This window comes from Staurois parvus, unplaced genomic scaffold (genome assembly GCF_062004578.1).
Source record: "Staurois parvus isolate SC_StPar_1 unplaced genomic scaffold, SC_StPar_1.0 ptg000106l, whole genome shotgun sequence".
Lineage (NCBI taxonomy): Eukaryota > Metazoa > Chordata > Amphibia > Anura > Ranidae > Staurois > Staurois parvus.
In genome coordinates this window covers 8496138-8517979 of record NW_028317902.1, presented here as the reverse complement: position 1 = coordinate 8517979, position 21842 = coordinate 8496138, and the positions used below count along the sequence as shown (strand labels likewise).

The following is a 21842-nucleotide window of genomic DNA, read 5'->3' as shown; positions in this document are numbered from 1 at the left end:
AACATTGTTCAACATGACCATTTTGGTGGTGGGTCAGTGATGGTCTGGGGAGACATATCCATGAAGGGATGCACAGACCTCTACAGGCTAGGCAATGGCACCCTGACTGACATTAGGTATTGGGATGAAATCCTTGGACCCATTGTCAGACCCTACGCTGGTGCAGTGGGTCCTGAGTTCCTCCTGGTGCACGACAATGCTCGGCCTCATGTGGAGAGAGTATGCAGACAGTTCCAGGAGGATAAAGGAATTGATACCATTGAATGGCCCCCATGCTCACCTGACCTTAATCCAATAGAACACCTCTGGGATATCATGTTTTGGTACAGGTTGCACCTCAGACTGTCCAGGAGCTCAGTGATGCCCTGGTCCAGATCTGGGAGGAAATACCCCAGGACATCATCCGTCTTCTTATTAGGAGCATGCCCTGATGTTGTCAGGTATGCATACAAGCAGGTGGGGCCATACAAACTACTGAGTACCATTTGGAGTTGCTGCATTGACATTTCAGCTAAATGGACTAGCCCAGCAATGGGCGAACTACGGCCCGCGGGCCGTATACGGCCCGGCGGACCTTTTAATCCGGCCCGCGGAGCTAGGCTCCTCTCACAGTCCGCCCTGAAGACCGGTATAGAATGAAATCTGTCTCCTATGAGGATCTGTCCCCCTCGACGTATCTGCGCATGTGCCTCGAGATCGCCGATCGGCTGCTAATGCCTGAAACTGGCACATGCGCAGATGCGTCGAGGGGGACAGATCCTCATAGGAGACAGATTTTCATGCTACACTGGAACGGCGCGGGACACGGCGAGAGGAAAGATAAGTGAATTGACACAGGGGGGACTTGGGGACTTGGGGACTTTATATGGGGAATGAATTACTATAAGGGGAATGAATTACTATAGGGGGGATGAATTACTGTGGGGGATTAATTACTATATGGGGGATGAATTACTATGGGGGGATGAATTACTATATGGGGGATGAATTACTATGGGGGATAAATTACTATGGGGGATGAATTACTATATGGGGGATGAATTACTATATGGGCGATTAATTACTATATGGGGATGAATTACTATATGGGGGATGAATTACTATGGGGGGTGAATTACTATAGGGGGGATGAATTACTATAGGGGATGAATTACTATATGGGGGATGAATTACTATATGGGGGATGAATTACTATGGGGGATGAATTACTATATGGGGGATGAATTACTATGGGGGATGAATTACTATATGGGGGATGAATTACTATGGGGGATGAATTACTATATGGGGGATGAATTACTATGGGGGATGAATTACTATATGGGGGATGAATTACTATGGGGGATGCATTACTATGGGGGATGAATTACTATATGGGGGATGAATTACTATGGGGGATGAATTACTATGGGGATGAATTACTATATGGGGGATGAATTACTATATGGGGGAAGAATTACTATAGGGGGGATGAATTACTATATGGGGGATGAATTACTATGGGGGATGAATTACTATAGGGTGGATGAATTACTATGGGGGATGAATTACTATGGGGGATTAATTACTATAGGGGGGATGAATTACTATATGGGGGATGAATTACTATGGGGGATGAATTACTATATGGGGGATGAATTACTATATGGGGGATGAATTACTATGGGGGGTGAATTACTATGGGGGGATGAATTACTATATGGGGGATGAATTACGATATGGGGGATTAATTACTATGCTTACTATGCGGGAATATTACTATACTTACTATGGATGACACATACACATCATTCATCTACTCTTGGTCCGGCCCCCGGGTCCAATATATGAACCCATTGCGGCCCTCAAGTCAAAAAGTTTGCCCACCCCTGGACTAGCCTGCTGCATAATGTTTTCAATTTGATTTTTGGGGTGTCTTTGAATTCAGTCCTCTGTAGCTTGATAATTTTCATTTCCATCAAAAGATGGGACATCCTTACGTTCCTAACACATTACCCAGTCCATATCAGTATAGATATCCAGCGTGATATTTTTCCTCATTGAGATCTGATGTGTTTTCAAAAATTTTTTGAGCAGTGTATTACAAAAGACTGAACACTGTCATTAATGCTAAAGGGGGCAATACACAGGATTAAGAATTATGGGTATGCAGACGATTGAACAGAGTGCATTTCATTTGTTCACTTGCTGCCATATTTTGTTTTATGATTGTGCTATTCTGTTATGACCTACAGTTGAATATGAATCCTATAAGAAATAAAAAAGATGTATTTTGCCTGCTCACTCGTGCTTTCGTTAAAAATGGTACATACTATATATTTCCAATTCTCCAAGGGTATGCAAACTTCTGAGCACAATAGTATAAACATATTTATACCTAGCAGTACCCAGTTGAAAAAAACCTAACCTTTATAATGCACAGTAGTGAGCTTTAGAAATGTACATTGTGCTGCACTTGTTTTCAGACTTAAGTGAAGAGCTACAGGGAAGGAAGAAAAAAAGTTTCTGCCAAAGTAATTTGATCAGATTCTTCTCCAATCATGGAATTCTCTCTGCAGTGTTGAGAAGACAGAAGTTCATGGCACATTGCAAGCTCCTCACCATGGCCTGCATTTTATAAATTTGACATAAAAATCACCCTGTGGTGTGGAGTAATACGGCGGTATCCAGCGGATAGCAAAATCTGCACTCCACTTTAAATAAGGGCTTTAGACAGTGTTTTTTTACACAATGATAAGTTTATTCCAATTAAACTAATCATTATATGTATCCCTAATAAAAGAAAGACTAAAAATCCCTTTCCCCTATTTTTAAGACTGAAGTTTGTCAGGTGACAAAGAGTCCACATTTTTCCAAGACTGGACAGTGGGAAGTGCTAACAAAGAAGAATGGAACTGAGAAGAAAGAGTATTTTGATGCAGTCCTGGTCTGCAATGGGCATCATGTTGATCATTATTTACCTCTAGAATCTTTCCCAGGTAATACATTCTAGTGCTACATGCTTTTAAAAGTTGTGTATGCTGCAAAACAGTACAATTTCATGCTGCATTTATAACTATGAAACTTTATTAGTTGCAGTGGACACCAGCTCGAATTTTTATTTTCTTTTGTATATCTGTCCCATTATTCTGCATGCAACTGGACTGCCTTGAGAATTATGTGGATGGGGGGGGGGGGGGGGGGGGAGGCTAGAGGTGCATTTCAAACTTTTATTTAGTTGCAAAAAAATAAATGTATTTTTTAGGTGGTTCAAATCCTAGATTCAGAAAGCGCGAGTTAAGATAGCCCGTAGACATGACTTTTACGCTACTGGGTAATACTGGCAATCGTGTGTTTTCATTATTAAAGAACAATTACAAGATGTTATTGTCTGTACAGACGATAAGAAAATCTTACAAAAATGTCTGTACGAGTAATGATCGGTCCATTATCTGATTGTTAGTAAGTTGCTTTTGACAGCCGATTCCAACTGTTCAGAAGGAAAAAAAAACGTGGAAGGTGTAAGCTAGAAAATTTTTATTGTACCTGAACACAACGTCCGATTTTTGTTTAATATGTTCAGTAATCGTACGGAAATAATCAAATAGAAAAAAATGCACATAATCAGAAGCAAAGAACGCCCTGCACTTCCACTTCTACTACGCTAGTACTGTATGTAGCTATGTTTACCTACGTTTGTCTTTGCCTTGTTTGTGATTAAGCAGAAGATCGTGTGAAATGCGTTAACAGGTCCTGTATTCATGTCCTGGTGTTTTGATCCATGTCTTATGGATCAAACAATATATACTGTATATATCAATCCTCCGGTGTGCGGCTGACCCTTCTTTCTGTTACGTTTGCCGGTCTAGAATTTTCCTACAAGTTATTACTATTGCCGGTTATATCATGATATGCAACTTCATAGAAAATTGGATGATCGTTTGTCCGATTTTCTAATAGTGTGTACTAGGCTTTAACAGAGTTTCAGAAACAGTATTAATTGGATGTCAGTGTAGATAGTAATGCATTGAATAACAAAAGTAAGGAATGCAAACAAACCTAAAGGCATATTATGAGCCATTAAGTAAAACATGCAAAGGATATAATCTAATGAACTGATAAAGTCCTTCAATGGTTAAAAAATCCTTTAGTTTAGTCCAAAGGTGAAAGCCCCTTTTAATGTAATTGAAACCCTCTGAGCAGAAAACATGGATAATAAAGGGAAATGGTCTCACTTATCAGCTGATCTGACAAAGGCCATGCTCGGGCTGATCATGTGATTTCACTAAAGGCGGAACTGTTTGCTTAGCACATGTTCAGAAACATTTTACCAAGCACGCTGGCATGGTCTGAATATTAATATTTACAGACTAGAAACAAGTACTTTTACTACTTCTAATGAGAGGTGTACACTCTATCTGTCAGGGCTCCGGGTATGACCAGAGGTATGTGAACTGACGCAGGGAAACGCAGGCTTCAGATATGTGATAAACCATATAATTTATTAATACTAACAATACAAACGCAGTGCAATACTAAAACATAACACACTGCAAACGAACCAAACCAAACCACCCACAGATAATAATACATACAATGCAAGCGTCGTCAGGCAGGCCGGGTCAATAACAATCGGGCAGGTAGGAACAGGAGGAGCAGGCAGAGAGTAGTCAGGTCACGAGCCGGGTACAGTAACTAACGGGCAGGTAGGTACAGGGGGTCAGGCAGAGAATGGTCGGGGTCACAAGCCAGGGATCAAACAGGAGAAGTCAGCAGAGGTCCGGATCAGGCAGGGTCGGCAACGAATCAGTCAGACAGGAACAGGAACAGAAACAGGAATGCAGGTAACAAGATACAGGGGCCCATATGAAAACACACACCAAGGCACAGACTGCAGGACTGGCCATCCCTTAAATACACCTCCGTAATCAGCTTCAGGTGTTTGGCTGACTACAGGGTTGAGTCTCTGATTGCTGGGAGCACCCGCTGGCCAGCCCTGGTACTGCAGCCCACAAGGCAGGTGAGTCCCACCATTACTGGCAAGTCCATTCCTGACACTATCCTTACCAGTGCTACGGACATTGGGACACATTTCCTGCTCAGAGAATTTTCATGACATTGAGAGGGGCATTCACTTTTGGACTAAACTGAAGATTTTTTAACCACTGAAGGACTTTGTCTGTTCATAATATTATATTATTTGCATGATGGTTCATTTTATGCCTTCAGGTTTTTTTTGCCTTCTTTGCTTTTGTTGTTCTATGCATTAGATCACCAGTCTATATCTGGTATTTAACTCCATGGCTCTGAGCATATGCAAATAGGCAGCCTCTCGGTGGCTGGGCCTTGGCACCGAGGGGCTGTATATTTGCGTACCCAATGTAAACGAAATGTGCTGAGAGTGCACGTCCTGCGAGTTCCCGGCACATTTACTGGCACCTCATGAAAAGGTCCCGATTGCTACTTGCGGTCTGGAGCTTTCCGATCATGTGAGCTCTGTGACAGCTAATCACGGCGGTCACATAACTCTAAACCCTGTCCCGCCTCATGGCATCACCAACCCTTTAAAGGGCATGTCCCAGAAGACTGCAGGGAGGAAGGGCAGAAGGAAAACTTCCACCTAGGCAATCTGAGCGGAAGTGGGAGTGGGTACCTGTCAAAACTCCCTGTCCAAAATTACATGCCAAGTTAGGCAGAGGAGGAGGGGTGAATGTCTTAAAGCGGAACTTCGCCTTTTGAGTGGAGCTCCGCTTTAAGTAGCAGCATCATCATATCTTTGGCTTGACACATTTGTTTGTGAATGGGACCAAGGATTCAATTTTTTTGTTTATTTGTGGTCTAGACTTTGTTCTGCTGTATCATTATGGGTCCATTGTAAAGCACAGCATATAATTGATGTATATAGTAAAAGACTATATCCCCTTACTTATTGATATATATTGAACAGTTGAATCACCTTCAGGTGTACAGTATATCCTCAGGGATCCCAGTGCTGAGATCTCCTATTCTATCTACTCTGCCCTATTCCCTTACTATAACGTTTTATCCTTCTGCAATAGCAGAATAAACATTGGTTCTCTTGTTTTCTTTTCCACTATCCAAAATAAATTGAACAATAGATAAAATTCAGCTGGTAGAGAACTACTTCAGCAGGTGGACACACATGGCAACTCAAGTGCAGAGATCTTTTAGTTATATTCCAAGAGCTATAGGGGGTACTGGGGTGAATGGGTTGGGCTTGACGGCACCAGTATATCATGTTTGGCTATGATACTTTTGCCATTTTTAAATTAATCAACTACTTTTTTGGATGGCAACTATTGTGGTGTCCTTGCTGTTTTCTTTTTCTTTTTTTTTAAGTATTATATATTATCCATTATTCTGTTTTTTTATATTTTTATTTTGCCTTTTTAGAGACAGTAAGTGAGAGAAATCTCCAAGACCACAACAGAAAGAAACAGAAATTCTTTTATTAATGGAATAAGGAAAGGTTAAAATCCCTGTCTGCTTTATTTTGCTGTCTGTGTTACTGTTGCATATTTGATCTCACTTCCTGTCTGGCAAAATTGTTGTCACTTTAAATGCAGTTCTTTTTTTATTAGCATGTAATCCAGTTAATAATAAATATTGGATTTGGATATTTAAAACATTAAATATCAACCTCTTGCAGCCATCAGGTAGCATGTTTGAGGTACTCTCCAGTTTTCACCATGATTGCTTGCTACTAAAGTGTGACTAGCTTCTGTGGCACAATCTGTTGCAAGTCTCTTCATAATATACTAATAGCCGAATGAGTGAGAGTATGGACACCCCCAACCTGTATTTGGGTTTTCAGTTTGTCAGAAGCAGCTAGCAAGTAGTTAAAACTTGTAAATAGACCTATGCGCTACCACTCACAATGAAACAAATAAAAATAGCGAAACAACCAAAACTGGAACAAAATATAAGGAGCATAGTATAAAATATAAGAACAAAGTTGGAAATAGAAAATTCCTATAGGTGGGCAGAAGCTCATATTAACATATGTGTCCCTACATAGATACAAGTAAAAATGCAAAGAAAATGTGGTGCTTGCTCTAATATCTACCAGTGCATAATAATTGTGCAGAAAATACTGTCCTTATAGAGCAAAAGCATGTTACCTATACAATAAATTCTATAATAAAAAGACTATACCAAAAACATGTCATATGAAAGTGAATAAATGCCAATTCATTTGTAAAAGTGCATGTGCAAAGTGCTCAAACAATACAAGTACAGTTGTGGCCAAAATTATTCAACCCCCAATGCTGTAAAGGGGTTTAGGGACTATAGTGTACATTTGGAATTGTATTCAGAATCAAATCCTACAAGGACGTTGTAACTACCCAAATGCAACTAAAATGACATCAATTGTTTATGTAATACAGTAGTAAATGGTTCTTATGTGGTTTCTTCATTGCCACAATTATTCAACCCCTTAAAGACTACCACTCTGAAGAACAGAGGTTCATACAGGTGCTTTCCATCAGGTATTGAAAACACCTGTGGATGTCACCGAGCAGCAATCAAGCATAATAAGCACCAATTAGGCAGCTTTAAAATGACTGTGATACTCAGCTCCTTCTAGACATTTACTGGTGTGGTTACAAACATGGTGAAGGCAAGAGAATGGTCCAGGAAGACAAGAGAAGAGGTGATTTCTCTTCACAGGAAGGGCAATGGCTATAAGAAGATTGCAAAGATGTTAAACATACCAAGAGACACCTTAGGAAGCATCATTCGCAAATTCAAGGCAAAGGGCACTGTTGAAACGCTACCTGGTCGTGGCAGAAAGAAGATGCTGACTTCGACTGCTGTGCGCTACCTGAAGCGTAGAGTGGAGAGAAGTCCCCGTGTGACTGCTGAGGAACTGAGAAAAGATTTGTCAGATGTGGGTACAGAAGTTTCAGCCCAGACAATAAGACGCACACTGCGTAATGAAGGCCTCCGTGCCAGAACTCCCAGGCGTACCCCCTTGCTGTCTCCAAAGAATAAGAAGAGTCGACTGCAGTATGCCAAAAGCCATGTGGACAAACCACAAAAGTTGTGGGATAGTGTTCTGTGGACTGATGAAACAAAATTAGAACTGTTTGGGCCCATGGATCAACGCTATGTTTGGAGGAGGAAGAACAAGGCCTATGATGAAAAGAACACCTTGCCTACTGTGAAGCATGGTGGAGGGTCAATCATGCTTTGGGGCTGTTTTGCTTCTGCAGGTACAGGGAAGCTTCAGCGTGTGCAAGGTACCATGAATTCTCTTCAGTACCAGGAGATATTGGATGGAAACGTGATGCAGTCCGTCACACACCTGAGGCTTGGGAGACGTTGGACCTTTCAACAGGACAATGATCCCAAGCATACCTCCAAGTCCACTAGAGCATGGTTGCAGAGGAAAGGCTGGAACATTTTGGAGTGGCCATCGCAGTCACCAGACTTAAATCCGATTGAGAACCTCTGGTGGGACTTAAAGAAAGCAGTTGCAGTGCGCAAGCCTAAGAATGTGACTGAACTGGAGGCCTTTGCCCATGAAGAATGGGCGAAGATACCCGTAGATCGCTGCAAGACACTTGTGTCAAGCTATGCTTCACGTTTAAAAGCTGTTATAACTGTAAAAGGATGCTGTACTAAGTACTAAGATTGAATGTCACTTGGGGGTTGAATAAAACTGATAATGCTGTGAGCACAGAAAAGACATTTGTGGTTATTTCATTATAACTGTTATGTTATATTTGTCTGACCTACAAGTGCCTCTTTAATGTAAATGTAAGCAAGATGACTGAATGATCAAAAGCAATGTCAAACTGGCCAAAACACTCAATTTCAGTGGGGGTTGAATAATTTTGGCCACAACTGTACATACGGGTATAAAATAAGTAATAAAAAGAAATGTCTCTTATATATGGAAATCACATAAGGATCTTTACACAAGTGCTAAAATATCTGTATGAAAGTGTGGGCCTATATTGAAGGTGAGTGGTCACTCTGCATATAAGTGGAGCACAGTGTTTTATGAGCACAGTTAGGTGGAGTGAATCCATTTGGATTAGCCATCTAAAGAATTACATGGACTGAAAAGTTTATGAATGTTAAGCACTTGGATCTGAGCTATAGCACTTGGATCTGAGCTGTAGTTTTCACTTGGACATTTATCGGCAGCATTTTTATGTAAAAGAAGATATTACATGTACAGCACTGGCAATTGGGTACCAATTCCCATCTATAAATAATTTTTTGTGTGGCTTTATATGGGTAGTGATTGTCACCATTGCAGTGAATATTAAGCTATTTCAATTAGAAGGGGCTGCCAATGCACATTAATAGCCAAAAATCCTGTCAGCAATTTTGGAGGCATGGTCTCTGTGTTTTACTGTTGCAATCTGCTGTAATTACAACTTGAGCTGCCAAACTAAGTGAATGGTCTGACACACTATACAAATTGCTGCATGTTTTTCCTTTTTTTTTAATATCAGATTTTATTTTGAGATTTCCTTAACAAATAAAGAAAACAGACAGAGAAAAAAAAGGCATTCAAATGAAAAAGGTCAACATCAGTACATTTGATTCATCATCATTAGAGATGAGCGAAGAAATGAAAAATTCGATTCGACTGATTCGGCGAATTCGTGGACAATATTCGATTCGAGTCGAATAAATTCGCTGTGAATTTAACTTAAAAAAGGGTGTTTCTAGGCTTCAGAGAGACTTAATATTAGTGCAGAACACTGTACCTTTAATTTAAATGCCCTTGGAGTCTGCTGGGGAAGAGAAATAATACTGTCACTCAGTATGACATGCAGATGAGTGCCGTCGATCTTAGAATCACCGCACACTTCACTCATTTGGCCAGTCACGGGGCCAAAACCAGTGTTTGGAGCCACAGTGTGGCGGTGGAGGCAGCAGCAATGGGAGGCCATACAGCAACCTATGACAAAATGGAAACCAGCAGGAGTGTGAGGAGACCTGAAAGTGGCACATGGCAGAGTGGGAGCAATGGGAGGCGGTACAGGGACCCAGGTCACACTGTGGGCCCAGCAGCAGCGTGACCAGCTGGTACGGGGGTCCATGGCAGATTTGGGGCCTGGCAGCACCTATGGGAGGCCTGTAATCTGCCAGCACCCTATGACAAAATGGAACCCTGGGCTGGGGCAGGCAGAACCGCCGTATCTTTATCACGGTTTTCCCAGGCCACCGAATGGCGACGCTGCATATGCTGACGCAACGCTGTAGTCCCAACATGGGCCCCCTGGCCACGCTTGACTTTCTGGCCACATAGTCGACATACGGCTACGTTTACTTCCTCGGGCGGCTTGACGAAAAATTGCCACACCGCAGAGTAGGAAACTTTGCCTCCTCTACTCCTCACTGGCTGACTGCTACTTCCTCCGTGCACACCGGCACCACTACTGGCCGTGGTGGTAGGCTGCAGTGGAGCTGGTGCTCTACTCCGTGGCCGTTTGCCTCCACTGACACTGCTGCGACCCTGCTGCCTCCTGGCAGCAGCAATGGGAGGCCGTACAGGGACCCATGAGAGACTCTGGACTTGGCAGCAGCATGAGGAGGCGGTATATAGGGGCCCATGGCAGATTAGGGGCCTGGCAGCAGCTATGGGAGGCCCGTAATCTGCCAGCACCCTATGTCAAAAAATTCAACACACCAGCAGTGTGAAGAGACCTGAATGTGGCACATGGCAGAGTGTGGCGATGGAAACAGCAGCAATGGGAGGCCGTACAGAGACCCATGAGAGACTCTGGACTTGGCAGCAGCATGAGGAGGCGGTATATAGGGGCCCATGGCAGATTAGGGGCCTGGCAGTAGCTATGGGAGGCCCGTAATCTGCCAGCACCCTATGTCAAAAAATTCAACACACCAGCAGTGTGTGAGGAGACCTGAAAGTGGCACATGGCAGAGTGTGGCGATGGAGACAGCAGCAATGGGAGGCCGTACAGGGACCCATGAGAGACTCTGGACTTAGCAGCAGCATGAGGAGGCGGTATATAGGGGCCCATGGCAGATTAGGGGCCTGGCAGCAGCTATGGGAGGCCCGTAATCTGCCAGCACCCTATGTCAAAAAATTCAACACACCAGCAGTGTGAAGAGACCTGAATGTGGCACATGGCAGAGTGTGGCGATGGAAACAGCAGCAATGGGAGGCCGTACAGGGACCCATGAGAGACTCTGGACTTGGCAGCAGCATGAGGAGGCGGTATATAGGGGCCCATGGCAGATTAGGGGCCTGGCAGCAGCTATGGGAGGCCCGTAATCTGCCAGCACCCTATGTCAAAAAATTCAACACAACAGCAGTGTGTGAGGAGACCTGAAAGTGGCACATGGCAGAGTGTGGCGATGGAGACAGCAGCAATGGGAGGCCATACAGGGACCCATGAGAGACTCTGGACTTGGCAGCAGCATGAGGAGGCGGTATATAGGGGCCCATGGCAGATTAGGGGCCTGGCAGCAGCTATGGGAAGCCCGTAATCTGCCAGCACCCTATGTCAAAAAATTGAAAACACAAGCAGTGTGAAGAGACCTGAATGTGGCACATGGCAGAGTGTGGCGATGGAGACAGCAGCAATGGGAGGCCGTACAGGGACCCATGAGAGACTCTGGACTTGGCAGCAGCATGAGGAGGCGGTATATAGGGGCCCATGGCAGATTAGGGGCCTGGCAGCAGCTATGGGAGGCCCGTAATCTGCCAGCACCCTATGTCAAAAAATTCAACACAACAGCAGTGTGTGAGGAGACCTGAAAGTGGCACATGGCAGAGTGTGGCGATGGAGACAGCAGCAATGGGAGGCCGTACAGGGACCCATGAGAGACTCTGGACTTGGCAGCAGCATGAGGAGGCGGTATATAGGGGCCCATGGCAGATTAGGGGCCTGGCAGCAGCTATGGGAAGCCCGTAATCTGCCAGCACCCTATGTCAAAAAATTGAAAACACAAGCAGTGTGAAGAGACCTGAATGTGGCACATGGCAGAGTGTGGCGATGGAGACAGCAGCAATGGGAGGCCGTACAGGGACCCATGAGAGACTCTGGACTTGGCAGCAGCATGAGGAGGCGGTATATAGGGGCCCATGGCAGATTAGGGGCCTGGCAGCAGCTATGGGAGGCCCGTAATCTGCCAGCACCCTATGTCAAAAAATTCAACACAACAGCAGTGTGTGAGGAGACCTGAAAGTGGCACATGGCAGAGTGTGGCGATGGAGACAGCAGCAATGGGAGGCCGTACAGGGACCCATGAGAGACTCTGGACTTGGCAGCAGCATGAGGAGGCGGTATATAGGGGCCCATGGCAGATTAGGGGCCTGGCAGCAGCTATGGGAAGCCCGTAATCTGCCAGCACCCTATGTCAAAAAATTGAAAACACAAGCAGTGTGAAGAGACCTGAATGTGGCACATGGCAGAGTGTGGCGATGGAGACAGCAGCAATGGGAGGCCGTACAGGGACCCATGAGAGACTCTGGACTTGGCAGCAGCATGAGGAGGCGGTATATAGGGGCCCATGGCAGATTAGGGGCCTGGCAGCAGCTATGGGAGGCCCGTAATCTGCCAGCACCCTATGTCAAAAAATTCAACACAACAGCAGTGTGTGAGGAGACCTGAAAGTGGCACATGGCAGAGTGTGGCGATGGAGACAGCAGCAATGGGAGGCCGTACAGGGACCCATGAGAGACTCTGGACTTGGCAGCAGCATGAGGAGGCGGTATATAGGGGCCCATGGCAGATTAGGGGCCTGGCAGCAGCTATGGGAGGCCCGTAATCTGCCAGCACCCTATGTCAAAAAATTTAAAACACAAGCAGTGTGAAGAGACCTGAATGTGGCACATGGCAGAGTGTGGCGATGGAGACAGCAGCAATGGGAGGCCGTACAGGGACCCATGAGAGACTCTGGACTTGGCAGCAGCATGAGGAGGCGGTATATAGGGGCCCATGGCAGATTAGGGGCCTGGCAGCAGCTATGGGAGGCCCGTAATCTGCCAGCACCCTATGTCAAAAAATTCAACACAACAGCAGTGTGTGAGGAGACCTGAAAGTGGCACATGGCAGAGTGTGGCGATGGAGACAGCAGCAATGGGAGGCCGTACAGGGACCCATGAGAGACTCTGGACTTGGCAGCAGCATGAGGAGGCGGTATATAGGGGCCCATGGCAGATTAGGGGCCTGGCAGCAGCTATGGGAGGCCCGTAATCTGCCAGCACCCTATGTCAAAAAATTGAAAACACAAGCAGTGTGAAGAGACCTGAATGTGGCACATGGCAGAGTGTGGCGATGGAGACAGCAGCAATGGGAGGCCGTACAGGGACCCATGAGAGACTCTGGACTTGGCAGCAGCATGAGGAGGCGGTATATAGGGGCCCATGGCAGATTAGGGGCCTGGCAGCAGCTATGGGAGGCCCGTAATCTGCCAGCACCCTATGTCAAAAAATTCAACACACCAGCAGTGTGAAGAGACCTGAATGTGGCACATGGCAGAGTGTGGCGATGGAAACAGCAGCAATGGGAGGCCGTACAGGGACCCATGAGAGACTCTGGACTTGGCAGCAGCATGAGGAGGCGGTATATAGGGGCCCATGGCAGATTAGGGGCCTGGCAGCAGCTATGGGAAGCCCGTAATCTGCCAGCACCCTATGTCAAAAAATTCAACACAACAGCAGTGTGTGAGGAGACCTGAAAGTGGCACATGGCAGAGTGTGGCGATGGAGACAGCAGCAATGGGAGGCCGTACAGGGACCCATGAGAGACTCTGGACTTGGCAGCAGCATGAGGAGGCGGTATATAGGGGCCCATGGCAGATTAGGGGCCTGGCAGCAGCTATGGGAGGCCCGTAATCTGCCAGCACCCTATGTCAAAAAATTCAACACAACAGCAGTGTGTGAGGAGACCTGAAAGTGGCACATGGCAGAGTGTGGCGATGGAGACAGCAGCAATGGGAGGCCGTACAGGGACCCATGAGAGACTCTGGACTTGGTAGCAGCATGAGGAGGCGGTATATAGGGGCCCATGGCAGATTAGGGGCCTGGCAGCAGCTATGGGAAGCCCGTAATCTGCCAGCACCCTATGTCAAAAAATTGAAAACACAAGCAGTGTGAAGAGACCTGAATGTGGCACATGGCAGAGTGTGGCGATGGAGACAGCAGCAATGGGAGGCCGTACAGGGACCCATGAGAGACTCTGGACTTGGCAGAAGCATGAGGAGGCGGTATATAGGGGCCCATGGCAGATTAGGGGCCTGGCAGCAGCTATGGAAGGCCCGTAATCTGCCAGCACCCTATGTCAAAAAATTGAAAACACAAGCAGTGTGAAGAGACCTGAATGTGGCACATGGCAGAGTGTGGCGATGGAGACAGCAGCAATGGGAGGCCGTACAGGGACCCATGAGAGACTCTGGACTTGGCAGCAGCATGAGGAGGCGGTATATAGGGGCCCATGGCAGATTAGGGGCCTGGCAGCAGCTATGGGAGGCCCGTAATCTGCCAGCACCCTATGTCAAAAAATTGAAAACACAAGCAGTGTGAAGAGACCTGAAAGTGGCACATGGCAGAGTGTGGCGATGGAGACAGCAGCAATGGGAGGCCGTACAGGGACCCATGAGAGACTCTGGACTTGGCAGCAGCATGAGGAGGTGGTATATAGGGGCCCATGGCAGATTAGGGGCCTGGCAGCAGCTATGGGAGGCCCGTAATCTGCCAGCACCCTATGTCAAAAAATTGAAAACACAAGCAGTGTGAAGAGACCTGAATGTGGCACATGGCAGAGTGTGGCGATGGAGACAGCAGCAATGGGAGGCCGTACAGGGACCCATGAGAGACTCTGGACTTGGCAGCAGCATGAGGAGGCGGTATATAGGGGCCCATGGCAGATTAGGGGCCTGGCAGCAGCTATGGGAGGCCCGTAATCTGCCAGCACCCTATGTCAAAAAATTGAAAACACAAGCAGTGTGAAGAGACCTGAATGTGGCACATGGCAGAGTGTGGCGATGGAGACAGCAGCAATGGGAGGCCGTACAGGGACCCATGAGAGACTCTGGACTTGGCAGCAGCATGAGGAGGCGGTATATAGGGGCCCATGGCAGATTAGGGGCCTGGCAGCAGCTATGGGAGGCCCGTAATCTGCCAGCACCCTATGTCAAAAAATTCAACACAACAGCAGTGTGTGAGGAGACCTGAAAGTGGCACATGGCAGAGTGTGGCGATGGAGACAGCAGCAATGGGAGGCCGTACAGGGACCCATGAGAGACTCTGGACTTGGCAGCAGCATGAGGAGGCGGTATATAGGGGCCCATGGCAGATTAGGGGCCTGGCAGCAGCTATGGGAGGCCCGTAATCTGCCAGCACCCTATGTCAAAAAATCGAAAACACAAGCAGTGTGAAGAGACCTGAATGTGGCACATGGCAGAGTGTGGCGATGGAGACAGCAGCAATGGGAGGCCGTACAGGGACCCATGAGAGACTCTGGACTTGGCAGCAGCATGAGGAGGCGGTATATAGGGGCCCATGGCAGATTAGGGGCCTGGCAGCAGCTATGGGAGGCCCGTAATCTGCCAGCACCCTATGTCAAAAAATTCAACACAACAGCAGTGTGTGAGGAGACCTGAAAGTGGCACATGGCAGAGTGTGGCGATGGAGACAGCAGCAATGGGAGGCCGTACAGGGACCCATGAGAGACTCTGGACTTGGCAGCAGCATGAGGAGGCGGTATATAGGGGCCCATGGCAGATTAGGGGCCTGGCAGCAGCTATGGGAGGCCCGTAATCTGCCAGCACCCTATGTCAAAAAATCGAAAACACAAGCAGTGTGAAGAGACCTGAATGTGGCACATGGCAGAGTGTGGCGATGGAGACAGCAGCAATGGGAGGCCGTACAGGGACCCATGAGAGACTCTGGACTTGGCAGCAGCATGAGGAGGCGGTATATAGGGGCCCATGGCAGATTAGGGGCCTGGCAGCAGCTATGGGAGGCCCGTAATCTGCCAGCACCCTATGTCAAAAAATTCAACACACCAGCAGTGTGAAGAGACCTGAATGTGGCACATGGCAGAGTGTGGCGATGGAAACAGCAGCATTGGGAGGCCGTACAGGGACCCATGAGAGACTCTGGACTTGGCAGCAGCATGAGGAGGCGGTATATAGGGGCCCATGGCAGATTAGGGGCCTGGCAGCAGCTATGGGAAGCCCGTAATCTGCCAGCACCCTATGTCAAAAAATTCAACACAACAGCAGTGTGTGAGGAGACCTGAAAGTGGCACATGGCAGAGTGTGGCGATGGAGACAGCAGCAATGGGAGGCCGTACAGGGACCCATGAGAGACTCTGGACTTGGCAGCAGCATGAGGAGGCGGTATATAGGGGCCCATGGCAGATTAGGGGCCTGGCAGCAGCTATGGGAGGCCCGTAATCTGCCAGCACCCTATGTCAAAAAATTCAACACACCAGCAGTGTGAAGAGACTTGAATGTGGCACATGGCAGAGTGTGGCGATGGAGACAGCAGCAATGGGAGGCCGTACAGGGACCCATGAGAGACTCTGGACTTGGCAGCAGCATGAGGAGGCGGTATATAGGGGCCCATGGCAGATTAGGGGCCTGGCAGCAGCTATGGGAGGCCCGTAATCTGCCAGCACCCTATGTCAAAAAATTCAACACAACAGCAGTGTGTGAGGAGACCTGAAAGTGGCACATGGCAGAGTGTGGCGATGGAGACAGCAGCAATGGGAGGCCGTACAGGGACCCATGAGAGACTCTGGACTTGGCAGCAGCATGAGGAGGCGGTATATAGGGGCCCATGGCAGATTAGGGGCCTGGCAGCAGCTATGGGAAGCCCGTAATCTGCCAGCACCCTATGTCAAAAAATTGAAAACACAAGCAGTGTGAAGAGACCTGAATGTGGCACATGGCAGAGTGTGGCGATGGAGACAGCAGCAATGGGAGGCCGTACAGGGACCCATGAGAGACTCTGGACTTGGCAGCAGCATGAGGAGGCGGTATATAGGGGCCCATGGCAGATTAGGGGCCTGGCAGCAGCTATGGGAGGCCCGTAATCTGCCAGCACCCTATGTCAAAAAATTGAAAACACAAGCAGTGAAAGAGACCTGAATGTGGCACATGGCAGAGTGTGGCGATGGAGACAGCAGCAATGGGAGGCCGTACAGGGACCCATGAGAGACTCTGGACTTGGCAGCAGCATGAGGAGGCGGTATATAGGGGCCCATGGCAGATTAGGGGCCTGGCAGCAGCTATGGGAGGCCCGTAATCTGCCAGCACCCTATGTCAAAAAATTCAACACAACAGCAGTGTGTGAGGAGACCTGAAAGTGGCACATGGCAGAGTGTGGCGATGGAGACAGCAGCAATGGGAGGCCGTACAGGGACCCATGAGAGACTCTGGACTTGGCAGCAGCATGAGGAGGTGGTATATAGGGGCCCATGGCAGATTAGGGGCCTGGCAGCAGCTATGGGAGGCCCGTAATCTGCCAGCACCCTATGTCAAAAAATTGAAAACACAAGCAGTGTGAAGAGACCTGAATGTGGCACATGGCAGAGTGTGGCGATGGAGACAGCAGCAATGGGAGGCCGTACAGGGACCCATGAGAGACTCTGGACTTGGCAGCAGCATGAGGAGGTGGTATATAGGGGCCCATGGCAGATTAGGGGCCTGGCAGCAGCTATGGGAGGCCCGTAATCTGCCAGCACCCTATGTCAAAAAATTGAAAACACAAGCAGTGTGAAGAGACCTGAATGTGGCACATGGCAGAGTGTGGCGATGGAGACAGCAGCAATGGGAGGCCGTACAGGGACCCATGAGAGACTCTGGACTTGGCAGCAGCATGAGGAGGTGGTATATAGGGGCCCATGGCAGATTAGGGGCCTGGCAGCAGCTATGGGAGGCCCGTAATCTGCCAGCACCCTATGTCAAAAAATTCAACACACCAGCAGTGTGAAGAGACTTGAATGTGGCACATGGCAGAGTGTGGCGATGGAGACAGCAGCAATGGGAGGCCGTACAGGGACCCATGAGAGACTCTGGACTTGGCAGCAGCATGAGGAGGCGGTATATAGGGGCCCATGGCAGATTAGGGGCCTGGCAGCAGCTATGGGAGGCCCGTAATCTGCCAGCACCCTATGTCAAAAAATTGAAAACACAAGCAGTGTGAAGAGACCTGAATGTGGCACATGGCAGAGTGTGGCGATGGAGACAGCAGCAATGGGAGGCCGTACAGGGACCCATGAGAGACTCTGGACTTGGCAGCAGCATGAGGAGGTGGTATATAGGGGCCCATGGCAGATTAGGGGCCTGGCAGCAGCTATGGGAGGCCCGTAATCTGCCAGCACCCTATGTCAAAAAATTGAAAACACAAGCAGTGTGAAGAGACCTGAATGTGGCACATGGCAGAGTGTGGCGATGGAGACAGCAGCAATGGGAGGCCGTACAGGGACCCATGAGAGACTCTGGACTTGGCAGCAGCATGAGGAGGCGGTATATAGGGGCCCATGGCAGATTAGGAGCCTGGCAGCAGCTATGGGAGGCCCGTAATCTGCCAGCACCCTATGTCAAAAAATTCAACACAACAGCAGTGTGTGAGGAGACCTGAAAGTGGCACATGGCAGAGTGTGGCGATGGAGACAGCAGCAATGGGAGGCCGTACAGGGACCCATGAGAGACTCTGGACTTGGCAGCAGCATGAGGAGGCGGTATATAGGGGCCCATGGCAGATTAGGGGCCTGGCAGCAGCTATGGGAGGCCCGTAATCTGCCAGCACCCTATGTCAAAAAATTGAAAACACAAGCAGTGTGAAGAGACCTGAATGTGGCACATGGCAGAGTGTGGCGATGGAGACAGCAGCAATGGGAGGCCGTACAGGGACCCATGAGAGACTCTGGACTTGGCAGCAGCATGAGGAGGCGGTATATAGGGGCCTATGGCAGATTAGGGGCCTGGCAGCAGCTATAGGAGGCCCGTAATCTGCCAGCACCCTATGTCAAAAAATTCAACACACCAGCAGTGTGTGAGGAGACCTGAAAGTGGCACATGTTTGAGGCATGATTCATGGCGGATTTAGTCAGTTGTGTCAGGAACTGGTGGTTTGAAATCCAGACTAATCCACGCCTGATTCATTTTCACAAACGTGAGTCTCTCCACACTTTGGGTTGACAGTCGTGTCCTCCGCGGAGTTACAATACCTCCTGCCGCACTAAACACGCGCTCCGATGCCACGCTACTGGCCGGGCATGACAGCCTTTCAAGGGCAAATTCAGCTAGTTGGGGCCAAAGGTCAAGTTTCGTTGCCCAGTAGTCAAGGGGATTGTCTACCTCGGTTGGCAGGGTGCTGTCCAAGTAGGCCCAAGCCTGTTGTTTGAGCTCCTGCTCCAGGTCCACCTGATGCTGCTGCTGCTGCTGCGGCTGGTTAGTAGTTTCCTCACTGCGCTGGTGAAGAAAGCTACTCATCATCGACTGCAGACTGAGGCAGCCGCTGCTGGTGGAGCTGCCACTGCTCCTACCACCCCACCCCTCCCCTGCTGCCATGGCAGCGGAACGCGAGCGCACAGGGCCCACAGTGTCTGAGGATGGACGTTGGCGCAGAAAGGCAGAGACCAACTGACTACATAGGTGGTTTTTATAGTACGTAATTTTGGCCTCCCTCTCAGCAGGTGTGAAAAAGGCCACCATTTTGGACCGGTAGCGAGGGTCCAACAAGGTGGACAGCCAAAAGTCATCCCTCTGTCTGATGGTTATTATTCGGCTGTCGCTACGCAAGCAACCGAGCATGCTATGGGCCATTTGTGCCAAGGAATGCGAGGGACTCCCTGCCTCCATCTCCACAGCATACTGCCATGGTGCGTCTGGGTCCTCTGTCTCCTCCTCCTCCTCCTCCACCAGATGCTCCTGCTCCTCCACTCCTGTCCGCTGAGTGGAAAAACCACCCATTTCACTCAATAATTCCTGAGCACAAATGTCCTCCTCTACCTCCTCCTCTTCTTCCTGTCCTGCCCCCACAGGGGTCATGTGGCGTTGAGATCTGTGCGCCACGTCTACCGCACCCTGACCAGCCATTGTTAACAGCATTTGTTCCAGGACATGCAACAGAGGAATGACGTCGTTCATCCCATAGTCCTGCCGACTCACGAATAGCGTGGCCTCCTCAAAGGGCCTGAGCAAGCGGCAGGTGTCACGCATGAGCTGCCAATGGCTGACATCTAAGTTACACAGGGGAGTACCTTTATCCGCTTGTAACATAAGGAAATCGGTGATGGCCTTTCGCTGCTCGTAAAGGCGGTCTAACATGTGTAGGGTTGAATTCCACCTTGTTACAACGTCGCAGATCAGGCGATGCTGTGGAATTCCGTTCTGCCGCTGCAGCTCAATGAGGGTGTTCTTTGCGGTGTAGGAATGGCTGAAATGCATGCACAGTTTACGTGACATTTTAAGGATGTCTTGCAGTGGGATGGTGGATTTTAGGAACCGCTTGACAACCAGATTGAACACGTGAACCATGCATGGCGCATGGCACAACCTTCCTTGACGCAGAGCAGACACCATGTTCTTTCCGTTGTCGGTCAACATGGTTCCGATTTTAAGTTTGCGCGGAGACAGCCATCTGTCGATTTCTCTGTTCATTACACTCAGCAGTTCCTCCCCTGTGTGACTACGTTCGCCAAGGCATACCAGGTGCAGCACAGCGTGACACCGTTGCGCCCTGCACATGTGATATGCCGGTCGGGTAATGGGACTTGGCACGGGGGTGGCGGCTGAGGACACGGCGGAAAAAGAGGTGGTAGAGGCGGACATGTTTGCTGGACCAAGGACGTGCAAACGTGGAGGCAAAAGCGTTGTGACCTGTCCAAGTTGCTGGTGCGGCTGTGCCGGCACCACGTTCACCCAGTGGGCCGTAAATGACATGTACTGTCCCTGACCGTAGTTACAGCTCCACACGTCGGCGCTGCCGTGCACTTTGGCAGAGACCGACATGCTCAAAGACTGGCCCACCATCTCTTCTACATGTGAATGCAGGGCTGGCACTGCCTTTTGGGCAAAGAAATGACGGCTTGGCACTCTCCACCGCGGCGCGGCACAAGCCATCATTTCTCGGAAAGGTGCTGAGTCCACCAGTTGGAAAGGGAGGGACTGCAGCACCAGCAACTTGGACAGGAGGACGTTCAGCTTTTGCACCGTCGGGTGCGTGCTCGCAAACTGTTGTCTCTTGGAAACGGATTCCAAGAAAGACTGTTGACGGAATCCGAGAAGAGGAGTAGCAGGAGAAGGAGCATCTGAACGAGCGGAAGATGCCAACGAGCGACAACTCCCCTCAGCAGAGGTGTTGGAGCCTTGACTGGCTGATAGAGGGTGATTGACGACGTCGGGTGACGGAGCAAGTAACGGAGCGGGTGATGGAGCGGGGGCTGGGGCAGGCAGAACCGCCGTATCTTTATCACGGTTTTCCCAGGCCAACGAATGGTGACGCTGCATATGCTGACGCAACGCTGTAGTCCCAACATGGGCCCCCTGGCCACGCTTGCATTTCTGGCCACATAGTCGACATACGGCTACGTTTACTTCCTCGGGCGGCTTGACGAAAAATTGCCACACCACCGAGTAGGAAACTTTGCCCCCGCTACTCCTCACTGGCTGACTGCTACTTCCTCCGTGCGCACCGGCACCACTACTGGCCGTGGTGGTAGGCTGCAGTGGAGCTGGTGCTCTACTCCGTGGCCGTTTGGCTCCACTGACACTGATGCGACCCTGCTGCCTCCTGGGCAACCCACCGACTGTTTCGCTCGCTGCCAAGCTGGCACCCTCTTCTCCTGATGATGCGGAAGAAATTGCCTGATGACGACGAGGCAGCCAAGTGCGAT

At 49.0% G+C, this 21842-nt stretch overlaps 1 protein-coding gene across 1 annotated transcript in view; it reads left to right on the top strand.

Moving 5' to 3' along the window:
- Positions 1–21842, top strand: part of LOC149467576 (dimethylaniline monooxygenase [N-oxide-forming] 2-like) — a 66145-nt gene that overhangs the window by 13601 nt on the left and 30702 nt on the right. Inside the window, exon 4 of the mRNA XM_089671547.1 lies at positions 2816–2978. Coding sequence (XP_089527673.1) covers positions 2816–2978 — 163 coding nt within the window. The remainder of the gene's footprint in view (positions 1–2815; positions 2979–21842) is intronic.